The sequence below is a fragment of the Sinocyclocheilus anshuiensis genome, unplaced genomic scaffold, assembly GCF_001515605.1.
Source record: "Sinocyclocheilus anshuiensis isolate Anshui unplaced genomic scaffold, SAMN03320099.WGS_v1.1 scaffold894, whole genome shotgun sequence".
In the NCBI taxonomy this organism is placed as follows: domain Eukaryota; kingdom Metazoa; phylum Chordata; class Actinopteri; order Cypriniformes; family Cyprinidae; genus Sinocyclocheilus; species Sinocyclocheilus anshuiensis.
In genome coordinates this window covers 75722-89388 of record NW_015536505.1, presented here as the reverse complement: position 1 = coordinate 89388, position 13667 = coordinate 75722, and the positions used below count along the sequence as shown (strand labels likewise).

The 13667-nt window shown below is 35.6% G+C and overlaps 2 protein-coding genes across 2 annotated transcripts in view; one reads left to right on the top strand and one right to left on the bottom strand.

Moving 5' to 3' along the window:
- Positions 1-1238, top strand: part of LOC107690994 (thioredoxin domain-containing protein 12-like) — a 4820-nt gene extending 3582 nt beyond the window's left edge. Inside the window, exon 7 of the mRNA XM_016489445.1 lies at positions 455-1238. Within this exon, the coding sequence (XP_016344931.1) occupies positions 455-534 (80 nt within the window). The 3' untranslated portion in view covers positions 535-1238. The remainder of the gene's footprint in view (positions 1-454) is intronic.
- Positions 1239-3063: 1825 nt separating this feature from the next.
- LOC107690984 (PDZ domain-containing protein GIPC1-like) overlaps positions 3064-13667 on the bottom strand; it is a 23938-nt gene continuing 13334 nt past the window's right edge. Inside the window, exons 2-6 of the mRNA XM_016489434.1 lie at positions 7402-7587; positions 6676-6856; positions 4849-4967; positions 4383-4464; positions 3064-3564 (exon numbers count right to left, since the gene is read on the bottom strand). Coding sequence (XP_016344920.1) covers positions 3413-3564; positions 4383-4464; positions 4849-4967; positions 6676-6856; positions 7402-7587 — 720 coding nt within the window. The 3' untranslated portion in view covers positions 3064-3412. The remainder of the gene's footprint in view (positions 3565-4382; positions 4465-4848; positions 4968-6675; positions 6857-7401; positions 7588-13667) is intronic.

The following is a 13667-nucleotide window of genomic DNA, read 5'->3' as shown; positions in this document are numbered from 1 at the left end:
GCCCAATTGCTGGGTTTGTCCCTATTTTACCCAGCACTGGGTTGAATTTAACCCAGCATTTTTTAGAGTGTAGAGAAAACGAATGGCATTTTTTTTACTTCTTGAATCCGACTGTCGCATTCTATAGAATAGGAACGCAATAGTTCTGACGTAACACATTTTGCGAAAACATTTCAGAATATTTCGCAAAAATGTTGTCATCACAATATAGTGCATTATTTACATCATAAATACATCATAAAGAATGCAGTCTATTGACTTGATCTGTGCCTGAAATGACTAGTTTTCACTCGCTTTGCTTCAAATAGCAAACTTTCCAGTGGCAATGCAAAACAGGATTGACTGTGTTTACAGTCCATTCTAGAGATGAATTTGAAAAACAAATGAGATTTTATGTGCAATGTGAACAAAACGAGTGACTTGTACCTTGACCACATTTTTCTTCCATGTGCAGTTGTGGCTAGCATGAAGGAAGCTCAAGAGAAGCTGACTGGTGATGCCTTCAGGACCGCTCACATCGGGGATGAACTCTAAGAAGGACAAAAGCGGCATGGAAAGATCTCAGCCAGTACACTACATCACCTTGCTGGGCACATTAGATCCATCCATCACCAACCTCAACTCCTGTCATTTAATTTGATCTACTATAGCACAAGACAAGCTTCAAAAATGAAGGAATTTATAATGCATTTACGGATTACATTTCAAGGTATCGCAGCTTGTGGTAGATTGGCTTATTACTTTGAGAACCAAAGCATACTTACTGTCCATGTCACATAATGGGTGCTAAAAGTTATTTTTTTTTCATCTTGCATTTCATTAGATCAAAGCTGACGTGTCCATATTGATTATTCATGTTGAAAACATTTGACCCTCTTGACTGCATTCTTAAGGCACTCCACATTTTTTCTGACTAAGAAACACGCCAGTAAGGCATTTCTCATGTGCTTCCAAGCCATATCTTGCAAGCTGTGGTAAAACTGATCCAGTTACACAGTCACTTATACGAAGAGCCTTATAATCCCTAAACTGTACCCACCTAAAAACTATGTATGTTTTCATGAGCGTACCAGTTCTATTATGTTAACGTTTTTAGAAATGCTAATAGTATCTCTTAAACTTGCCAAGTTTTAGTCCTCAATATATGGAGTCGCCTTTAATTTTAAATACAGATTTTTACTATTGACAGTACCTGTAATTTAAGGCCTATAATGTGAGCTGGCACTACTTTCTTTTCTTTTTTCTTTCTTCCTTTTTTTTGGGGGATTGAGAGGGAATTGTCTGTCTTCACCCTACTATATTTTTTACCAATATGTAAAATGAGGCTACAAATAAAGTTGATATAAAATATTGGAATATAGTTATTTCAGTGTTAGCTTACAGAGTAGAGTGACCAATACTTAAATCTATTATGGTATTTGCTGCATTGTGTTAAAACAGGATTTGTGCATAATATACATTTTTGCAAAATTAAGTTGACGACCCATCAGTAAAGAGACACACACACACGCACACACACACACACACACAAACAAAACAACAACAAAATAAAACGTGTATCATAAAATTATTCCTAAACTACCATTCAAAGGATTGGGGTCAGTAAGATTATTTTTAAATAATACTTTTATTCATCAAGGATGCATTAAATTGACCATAAGTGACAGTAAAGACATGTATAATGTCACAAGATTTCTATTTTAAATGCAGCCTTGGTGAGCTTAAGAGACTTTTAACAAAAATTTGTAAAATATCTTGCAGGAAGGAAGATCAAAGTTGGCACACCACAGCTCCAAAAGTAGAAAAATATTTATGTTCTCACCACAGGTGACGTTTCGAGCCTAAAAGCTCTTCATCAGACGATTAGTCTCGAAACGTCACCTGTGGTGAGAACTTAAATATTTTTCTAATTTTGGAGCTGTGGTGTGCCAACTTACGCAACTTTTTGTGGTTGAGCACCCACATTGAGCTCCTGGCCTGTTGGATGTGTGCACTTCAGGTGTAATTCTTTGTAAAATAACTTACAGTCCCCACATTTTTTATTTTTTAGTAGTATAAATGCATTAAAGTTGCAAAAACGTGCAAGATTTTTTATTTATTTAGATTATTTAAAGTTGTCCAAAGCCCCACTTTTCCTGTAGTGTTTCCAAACATTTAGGAGGAAAATGCGTCTCAATACTATCATTGTTTTATTGGTATTAATTAAATGATAACTAGTAACCATTGTTATATTTAAATACTACCATATTATGGAGCTGTTTTGCCTGATAGGGCTATTACACAAAGCACAACCTCATGATTGGTGCAACAGCAGGGGGCAGTCATTATCCAGATAGTCCTTCTGTTCCACTGTGAACTAGAAAATAGAAACTACTCTCCTATTGGTGGCGTTTGCAGAAAGTCAAACCCCAGTGCAAAAACACCCACAATAATGAGCATGATTCAGGGTTTTAAATAAGAATCAAATGACATATTGTGGCTTGAAGCAATCTTACCTGATGTTGATAAGTTAAAAATAATACAGTGAATGATCATATTCACAAAGCAATTTAGTGCATCCTTTTTCACCTTTAATAAATGGAAGAAAGAAAGAAAAAACAGGCAAAGACAAAATCTGTGATTTGAGCACAATAGAAATTGTTCATACAAAATTAAATCGACAACACAAAAGTGAAGGCACACAAAAACATACAGCTATCATACAAAGTGATCCCTTATGGATTGTATTTTACAATCAAACTAATAGCAATAAAATCAACCATGTGATATGATCAACTCATTTGTGATATTTCTTAAATTAACTTTGTCTGGTTGGCACTATTTTTAAGGTTACATGACAACTTAATGTTTTTATGTTCATGTGTATATACTGAATTGACTAAAATGTGACAATCAGCTACTGAAGCTGCAATTTTCCAAAAGTTTCATCACTTTATTAAATAAATTACAAAGTCTAAAATAGCTCTAAAAAACACAATTGATGTATATCCATAATTCTATACAAAAATTCTCTATCTATACAAAAGAGTGTTTCAAACATCACCCTTTCCCTTGGCTTTTTTTTTTTTAATATCATAAAGTCCCAGCTTCACCTACAAATGCTAAACCAAAGAAATAAATTATCTAGATAAATTCTTCTCGTCCTGAGAGGTCAAAACCTGGTGCCTAGCTGCTGTTGAAGCTCTTTGAAAGGCATGAGAATGTATTATGTGAAAAAAAAATACAGTGGTGATATTTACTATTATTTTTTTGTTTATTATTTATTTGTAAAATTTTTCTTACAATCATATCAATTTAAATGTTCAGCATGCTAGCTATAAAGTGCATGACTCTGAACAGGATGATCTTGATTTCAGCTAATTTTTTTTTAATGGTTGGTGTGGTGTGTGTGTGTGTGTGTGTGTAGCAGCATTTAAAACCGTCCCTGTTTAGCATCACCGATGGCTCCCCAGACATCGAACACAAACTCATCTGGGAAGGCAAAGTCACCAAGAGCCTCGTCCAGAGCCATGGCAAACTCATCAGGGTTCTTCTTTTCTCTGCCCACCTCGACCATCGTGGCAGCTGTGCAGAAGTGAGAAGGAGGATAAAGTCATCCCATTTTGCAATACTCGGAGCATGAAACGTTAGTAATATTTGTTAATGCAACAAACCATTGCAAAAGTCGCTTCGGCACCCAGATTTTGGTACTGTGTGGTTATATCCAACAGTACCAAAATTATTCAATATACAGTTGTTTTGTATATTAAATAAACTTTTTGTTTTACATATATAATAAGCAATGTAGAACAAATATGTAGTAAAATGTATAAAACGTACACTACCATTCAAAACTCCTATTTTTAAAGAAATTAATGCTTACTCAGTAAGGATGCATTAAATTGATCAAAAGTGGCAGTAAAGACTTACAGTGTATAAGAAGATTTCCATTTCAATTAAATGCTGTTCTTTTGAACCTTCTCTATGTCATTCATCAAAGATTATAAAATAATTTTTCACAATATTACTGTTTTTTCTTGCATTTTGATTAAATAAATTCTGCCTAGGTGAGCATAAGAGACTTTTTTCAAAAACTAAACATTTTTACTAAAACCCAAACTTTTGAATGGTACTGTATTTTGTTAAAACACGCTTTCATAATAAATAATAATAAACATTTATTTCTATAGCACTCTTGAATCTTCATACAAGATACGCAGCTCAGTGTGCTTCACAATATATAATGGAGTCATAAAAAGAAACATTGACAAATACAATTTCACACAATATCAATATAAATAATACTCAAAAACAACTTTAAGAAGTTCACAAGGTAAAATGTTCATGATAAGATATCATCCTTACATGACATTCCATGATGTGAAACACTACAGAAATCTCACCTAATTCAGTGTCTCGAATGCCCATGTAACTCTCAAGAAGGTCATCCACTTTCTTCACTGCCTTCTCTTCAAACTCTGTGGGCTGTGGAGTAAAAGAAAAGCATTGGATGTACTCTCTAAGTGAATGTCATGACTCTTAATACTGTCAGTGGCCATTTTGCTGATGTTATTGTATATGGAAGGTTGTTTCCACCATGGAATATGGAATGAAAGATAATTTCTGATCATTTCTCTGAGTTTTTGCTGGACAATTCTGAATTAATTTTCTGAATTCTTAATTTACATCTCGCAGTTCAGTTTTTGTCCCGTCATAGATATTTTTTAAAAAGGCAATGATTTTTTATTTTTATTTTCACAATTCTGACTTTTTTTCCTCACAATTCTGTGTTTATATCTCTGTGTATATATCTCTGTGTTTAATGTAAGATATAAACTCAGAATTGCAACATTGAGAGAACACAGTTACCATCTCCTCGACTGTTGCAGGACCCTTGGAGCGCAATCTGAGGGTTTCTCTGCCTGTGCCTATCTTGCCATCTCCCGAGGATTTGCCTCCGCCTCCTCTTGACCGTGGTTCAAGCATCTCTGCCAAGTGAAAGAACATTTTTTTTTTTAAACATTAAATCTATATTTATCAACACGATAACATTTAATAGATCACATGATGCATAGAAATAGAGTGCAACAATAACAGTTCTAGTATTTATGAATTTATTTTTTCCATCTGCATTTTAAAAAATGTGTCTTTTTTGAAGCTTGGATATCAATCAAATCATTAAAAACTTGGATATGAGGCAAAAACGACAGTGTATTTAATGTATTTCATAAGGCAATTAGCTACTAATCAAGTAAGGAAATTTTAAGTATAAAACTTCAAATACATAAAAGTAGTCTCGATTACGTAAATTGCGAGTTTTGGTTACACTTTATTTTAAGGTGTCCTTGTTACAGTGTAATTATGCATTTAAGTACTGAGTAATATTAACTACATGTACTTACTATATGTTTAGGGTTAGGATTAGGGTTACTTGCATGTAATTATGCATAATTAATTGTTATAATAGTAAGTACATGTAACGTGTAACAAGGACACCTTAAAATAAAGCATTACCCAAGTTTTTTCCCAGCTCTTTTGCTGCAGTTTTCATTGCCACTTCTCTGATTGGTGGAGCTCTCTTGAGGCTCATGGGAAGTGTAGTTCTATCATTGGGAATTCAGCAATTAAACATTTTTCTTTCAAAATGAAATTAAAATCAACAACACATGGCTTTTTTAAAAGCAAATACTATCATGTATCAATGTTAGAGCTCATGAGCAGTCTGCCGTAAATGATGTATACTTTATTGTAAAAAAAAATAAATTTCTGTATTGAGAATATAAATGGGATTTTCACTTCAGAAACTGTTGCACTCTACTGTCTAGATTTTATTATTATTATTATTATATATATATATATATTTTTTTTCCTGTTATAATACATAGAGAGGAGAGTTTCAACTACAGGGAGATGGCAGTTTAAAGTCAGAGAACAACGGGAGAATGTTGAGGATGTATGCAAATATACCAAGTTTAGTTTAGTAGCTGATCCCACAGTCAGATATATAAAATGTTCATTTGTTGTATTAGAAAATGTTTAAAGGGATCATGAAATGGAGAATCAAAACGTTCTTGATATTCACACATATACAAGGTTGCTCTACAATAAAAACACACTGCATGTTTCAAAACTCAAAACTAACTCCCCAGTTTAAGGGTACACTTGCATGACAATAACGTAATAAAAAGCTTTTGAGTTTTTAAGTTTTTAAAAAAATGTGCGTACAGATGACAACATTGTCAAAACGATCCTACTTCACACAACTCCGTGAAAACGACTCACGATTTTCCTCAACACGCCCATTATCGTGCGTCATTGTCGTATGTAATCATATGTATCAATCGTGGATATCAATCAAATCATTAAAAACATGGATATGAGGCAAAAACGAGTTCTTCATTGGGAATTCAGCAATTAAACATTTTTCTTTCAAAATCACATGGCTTCTTTAGAAGCAAATACCATCATGTATCAGTGTTAGAGCTCATGAGCAGTCTGCCGTAAATTATGTATACTTTATTGTAAAAAGATACATTTCTGTATTGAGAATATAAATGGGATTTTCACTTCAGAAACGGTTGCACTCTACTGTCTAGATTTTATTTTTATTATTTTGTTTTTTTTACATCAGTCACAATGTTCAAAACCAAGAATATCTAGAAAAAATTAGTACTTCAACAAGAATGAATGACAAACCGAAGGCTTTCATGGGCTCCACAAGTTTGATGGTGAAGGACTGATCCTTGGGCAGCTCCTTCAGCATTCGGGCCACCTCATAGTGCCGCATTCCGACGATGTTCTTTCCGTTAATGCATTCGAGATGATCTCCCACACAGATCACCTTTACCCCATCCATCACACTGCCCTCTTTGATACGCTGCCAAAAAAAAACACAGGCACGCTTCATATTTAATAATAACTTTTGTTAACATGTTAAAATAGCAACTGTGCAAAAGTATTTTTGGTGTACTTGTACTTTAACCATTACCTGGGCTTAAAATAATACGTATAGAGAATTCAAAAATGAATCTAAAACACAACTAACACGTCGCTTTAAAGATACAAATCCAGCATTCAGAGTACTTCAACGTGTGATCTTACAATCACAGGGTGGCGTTCTTCTAACACCACCTAAATTAAATGATTAACTTCTCTCAATCAAAGCCTGGCCAAACATACCCGAAAGCAGACAAATGTTTTTATTTGTGCAGAGGGATACCTTACAACTTATAGAAAGTCATAAAATACTCTCGCACCACTAAATTTTACTTTCAAAAACATGCAAATCATTATCTGTACATGGGCAGTGCTAGTACTACAAGCTATGTGCACTACACTTAGAAAACTAATTATTACACTGCTAAAGGGGCGGCATTCTAAAATAACACCCTGTTCTAACGAAAGCCTCATTTATGAGTCTACCTTTATGAAGGCGTATCCAGCTCCATTGTCTGTGATGGTGAGCCCAAGTGCCTCCTCAGCTTTGTACACCTCCACCTCCTTTTTGAGCCCTTTTATGTGAGCGAAGATGAAGTCCTCCAGTCCTATCTGCCCTCCCAGCAGCTTTTCCATATCAATTTTGTGGGTGTTGAGTGTGCAAAATAGGATCTGTTATAATACATAGAGAGGAGAGTTTCAGGGAGATGGCATTTTAAAGTCAGAGAACAATGAGAACGTTGAGGATTTATGCAAATGTACCAAATTTAGTTTAGTAGCTGATCCCACAGTCAGATATATAAAATGTTCATGTATTAGAAAATGTTTAAAGGGATCATGAAATGGAGAATCAAAACGTTCTTGATATTCACACATATATACAAGGTTGCTCTACAATAAAAACACACTGCATGTTTCAAAACTCAAAACTAACTCCCCAGTTTAAGGGTACGCTTGCATGACAACAACGTAATAAAAAGCTTTTGAGTTTTTAAGTTTAAAAAAAAAATGTGCGTACAGATGACAACATTGTCAAAACGATCCTAGTTCACACGAACACGGCCATTATCGTACGTCTCCCTTAACCAGGAAATGAACGTTCTTAGAATTGACAGACAGTTGACCCTGAGAGGTCAAGTAAATATCTACAGCGGATCTAAATATTTATAATTAATTATAACTAGTTATGATTAATGATTCATATTTCCCCATGAATGAGCTGATTCGCTACATTGTCGTATGTAATCATATCGAGGTGTGTTTTGAACAACTCATGTCTGTCTATTAATCACAAGAGCAATACTGCTGTTAGGTAAAGAAAGACCTTTTTTTAGTGTAAAAACTTTATTTACATAATCTAAACATTTGAAACTGCATTTAATGACCATCATAACCTGTGATCTTCTGCTCATGTACATATGCTCATGTACTTCACAAAAACCAAAACTTCACAGAATATACTGTAACATTTTTAGAAGATAAAACTGAAATAAGAATCTGCACTGAGGTATTAAACAAAGCTTTTGTTCACTTGCAAAGGCACTGAAATATAGCTTTTCCTCCCACCTCATGTTATTTCCATCACAAAATGTTTGTGAGCAAACACAATGCTCAGGGAATGCAAAGGTTTTGCTTGAAAATGCAAAAGCATTGAAATATTATTTTATTATATTATTCCCATCTCTTTTTTACCATCATCATCATCATCATCTCATCATGAGATGTAGAGAAAAATTATTTTTAAATGCTTTGGTGTTCCCTTGCAATTTTGCGCTCCCCAGAGAAACTTTGGGTAATACTTTAGGCCTATTTTGATAGACATTTTACTAAATATAAGTAAAGTACTCTAAAGTACCAGTCATTAGAGTTTTAGCAGACTGTCTGCTTAATGTATGTTAACTCTTTATTTTGATGGTCCCAAACACATTCTACTGACTTTGCAACTTTGCAGTACGTCATCTTATTCTACTATAACCTAACAGTCAACTAATACTCTAAGCGTTAGTTGACATGTAGTTGCAAGCAATTTATACTTAGTACTGTAGAATGTCTAAAGTGGATTATCGAAATAGTGTAACCAAACTCTGCATTCACTCAAAAACATTTGCGTTCTCTTGAAAAACTTTCCAGAGACCTTCTCCAAAAAAACTGCCTTTGTTCGCGAAAGATCTGCATTTTCTTACTAAAGTGTTGCATTCCCCTGAAACTTTGCATTTGCTCACAGAAGCATTACAATACAGTTTTTCCTCCTACCTCAAAAGTATTTTTTAAGAGAGAATGCAAAATGTTTGCAAGAACACAAAGTTTCTCATGGGAACGTATTAATTCATTCTCAAAAATGTATTTTTCTCCCTGGTCATTTTTGTTGTTGTGTTTGTTTCTTTTTTGCTCATGTCCTTTAAGGCCTCAATGTCCAACATATATATTACCTTTCAGCATTGGCGATTCTAGGATTTTCATTTTAGGGGGACTCAGCCCCCAGTGAGGGTACAATAATAATAATAGCCTAATAATAAAAATATATATATAAATAAGATAACAAATGTTTGATTAATAGGGGTCATATACTAAACTTATTGCAGTATTCCACTGTATTGCATAGATAGGTATAACATTTGAGTACTGACTAAGCCAAATTCAAGTCTTCATGATCTCACACACACACACACACACAACTGTTTACTGTACAAACACAAAATTTTACTGTTTGCATTTCTAGTACAACCCTCTTTCCTAAGCTCAAGCATGCAAACCTCTTTGCCACATGCAGTGGAATATGTATTATATTGAAAGTTACATTTTCAAATATAAAAAAAAGGCAACATGATCGTTTTATAAAGTATGCGTTCATATGTGCTTCATTTTCGCTGGAGGAAACAGCTGTGGTGTGATGAGGGGTGAACGCAGCGAAAATTTAGGCTACAGTAGATGGGGAACCGATTATTGCTCCCCCATGATATTTTGTAAACTGTATTTATGACAAAGAACTGCACAGATGCAGATATTATAACAATCTATCGATAAACACACCTTCCTCTGTTTGTGGCTCTGCGCCGCCGCGGTCTGCGGATTGAAAAAGAACGCGCTGAAAGACGGAGAGGAGCCGATCGAAGTCTGTCGCCGTTTTCATGTGAAATTTAAAGGGGACTGAGGCGATCACTAATTCGTGTACAGTTTATGGAGCTAATCGCAAAATTTTAGGGGGGCTGAGTAGTCATTTTATATCATTCTATAGCCCACCTAAAAATGGTCTAGCGACGCCTACGCCTTTCAGAACACAGAGTGGCCAAAAAGAAAACTATGATTTTGATTTTTTTCACTTTACTTAAAGCAGACAAAGACCACTTATAAATACTACTACTACTAATATCTCTCTCTCTCTCTCTCTATATATATATATATATATATATTTTTTTTTTTTCTCAAACAGCCATAAGATCAGATATCAGATCAGATCAGATGAATGTGTTCACATTTGCTTTGAACTATTTTTATTGTAATATCAGTATGGTTATTTTGATGATAACTTTGCAACTACATGTCAACTATCAGTCGTTGGAGTATTAGTAGTATGTCTGCTAAATAACTGCAAACACTTTATTTTGATGGTTCCCCAACAGACATTCTTCTGACTCTTAAGCAAATCATTGCATATTTTAATTTGAAAGTATTACAACTGAGCTTAAACTAGCTTACAGTAAAATTAACATTAACGTCACAGGAAACACTCAAAAATACTCAACCACTCCTAACCACTCACAAGATGTGGTAAGATAATGTGCAGATCTTAAATAAATTAAGTGGATTTAATAAGGCATTCATTGTGTGCTATAAATGGGCATACTCTTAAAAGTTATAACCACAAATGCGTAGGTATAATTGTTGTTATGATTAATTATGAGATGATACAACATATTATACTTTTTTATAATGCATTATGCATTAATTATAATGCCTTAAGAATACCCTTATAATTTATTATAAATACGGGCGGGCTTCATAGAAAGTGTTACCAAAAAATGCTTTAAAAATAATGGCATTAACACAATATAATACTAATACAAAAATGCAAGAAGAATGTGTTATGAATGTGAGACATCTAGTCTACACTGGGCCTGCATCACAGGCCGTCACATGATGAAGCCAATGCGATAACAGTGTTTTGTTGACCTCCGAATGCAGATATTCACACAGACAGATGGAGTCACCCTAGTGTCAGTCATCTAGAAATCTGGCATCAAGTCTTTCAGGGTGACTTTCTGGCAGCAGCAAGGAAACATGAAACCTGGCAACCTGAGACACCAGATTTAAGGTTCACGGCTGATGAGTCGGGCCAGTCAACACTTGGTGAAAACTAAACTTCTGCACAGTAGTATTATATAACAAGTCAAGAAAGACTGAAGTATTTCATTTGTTCCATGATAACTTGATTGTAAACATGTACAAACACGCACATTTTCTAAGTAAGGACAACCTTTGGACACAATTTGATGAGATGTAAGAGAAAGGATCAGTCCCTATCAGCTCTTTATAACGACCTTTGGTGATGCAGCCACTCCAACAAAGACGACTTGTTTTCTCCCCCTTTTGTGCACTGCGGGTACTTTGGACACACATCAGCTGACATGCATACAAGACTGTTGCCCTGGTTACCGGGCCTCTCAACAGGCCCCGGATTAAGAGGGAGCTTTCGTAGGGACAGGAGTTGGGGGGAAGGAGAGGGCTGTAGGCTATTAGATGGCCAGCTTTGCTTCACCCTGGCAGGCTGGGAGGCGGATCTTTGCCATATCTGTGGGTGGATTCACAGACACCTACACTGCATTACCAAGGCTGCGACTGACATCATGCTTCCTCTTACACATCGCACGTTTTTAGAGACACAGGACGTCCTCAGCAGCTACGCTGTGACGTACCCGCCCACATCGTATGAGAAAAAAACCTCCTTCAACTGGCAAATGTTTCACCTTCGATACAAGGCACACCCACAGACAGGATTGCAACACGCCGACCTTTACAGAATCACATTCTTGAGATAAGCAGGAAGTCAACTGAGCTGATCAAAACAATTTTGTCAGCCAATATACAGGATTATAAGTAATCTACTACAACACTTCTGAACAAATAAAGTGGATTGTGGGACAAATCTCCCTTTGTGGTTGGATAGAGGGATGGAGAGGCCTGTTTCTTTGGCAACCAGGTGCTATTCTGGGGTCTTGGCAGGGCAATCTGCTCTAATTACAATGAATGAATGAAAGAGCTGAGCCTAAAGATTAAGCCGGCATGAATATCAGACTAAAAAAAGAACAAACGTGATGTATACGGGGGTTGAGGCTTTGAAAGATTAACACAGTTCAGCAGGTGAAAATGCTGAAGCAGCCAGGTTTAACACCACACGGACATGTTTGTAGATGAAGTGAAGAGAATCATCAAATCATTCATTACAACGGCTGACTAACCAGCTAGCTTAAAGATTACTGTGTAAATCCATTCACAACAGCAAACATCAACATTTCTCCATGGGTAACCATTAACATTGGTGAGGTAAAGGAAGCTTTCAAAACTACCAGCTTTCAAAACTTCATTGTTTACACCCTGTGAATGAAGAGTGTCGATCATGCTAGTGAAATTCTCAATTGGGTCAGCTTTGTGTTTAACATACTTGTTAACCTGACACGTGTTGAAGAGAAAGTTTTCCCAAAAAATGACATTTCTGTCATCATTTACTCACTCTCATTACAAACCTGTATGACTTAATTTCTTTCTTTCAGAAATTTAGAAGAAAGTTTCAGATGTTTTTGTCCATACAATGAAGGTCAATGGGGTCCAAAACAACACCGGACCCTTTTTACTTTCATTGTGTGAAAAAAGGGCATTTTTCAAAATAACTTTTGTGTTCCACAGAAGTCCTTCAGGTTTGGAAAGACATTAACAACATTTTTGGGAGAACTACAATACTGTGGTAAAATAAATGGCATGTGTCTGCTATTTTGTTTGCAATTTGTTATATACTAGAAACACAAATCATCTACCAAATCCATCAGTTCTGGTGTACCTCAAGGTTATGTTTTGGGCCCTCTCATCTTTACCATTTATATGCTACCAATTACTAACTGGTAATTGCTAAGCTCTCTGGTCAACTGATGGATCTGGATGGTGATCTGATTATGCCCTCCACTAAAGTTTGCAATCTTGGTGTTCTCATTGATTTCAATCTTTCATTCAATGATCACAGGGGTAAAGTAGTAAAGACAGCTTTTTTCCACCTACGTAATCTCTCGTATTCGATCCTCTCTCAGTCAGCAGGATACTGAAACTGTTACACATGCCTTCGTCACATCTCAACTAGATTACTGTAATTCACTTCTTTATGGCCTGTCAGCTAATAATATCAAACGACTACAATATGTTCAAAACTCTGCAGTTCACTTGATTACCCACACAAGAAAGAGCGATCACATTACCCCAATCCTCTATCACCTTCATTGGCTTCCGGTTTCCTTGCGCATAAGCTACAAGATACTAATTCTCACTTATAAAGCTCTCCATAACCTTGGTCCTACATATTTATCGGACTTACTTCTGCCTTATGTTCCTGCCCGTTTGTTACGATTTTCTAGTGAGGGATTGTTAGTCAACCCTAAGTTTCGGGATCTAGAGCTTTCAGTGTTGTGGCTCCCAGATTGTGGAATGCTCTTCCCCAAAACATCCGTCAAGCATCCTCTTAAAAAAACCTTTTAAAAACACATTTTCGC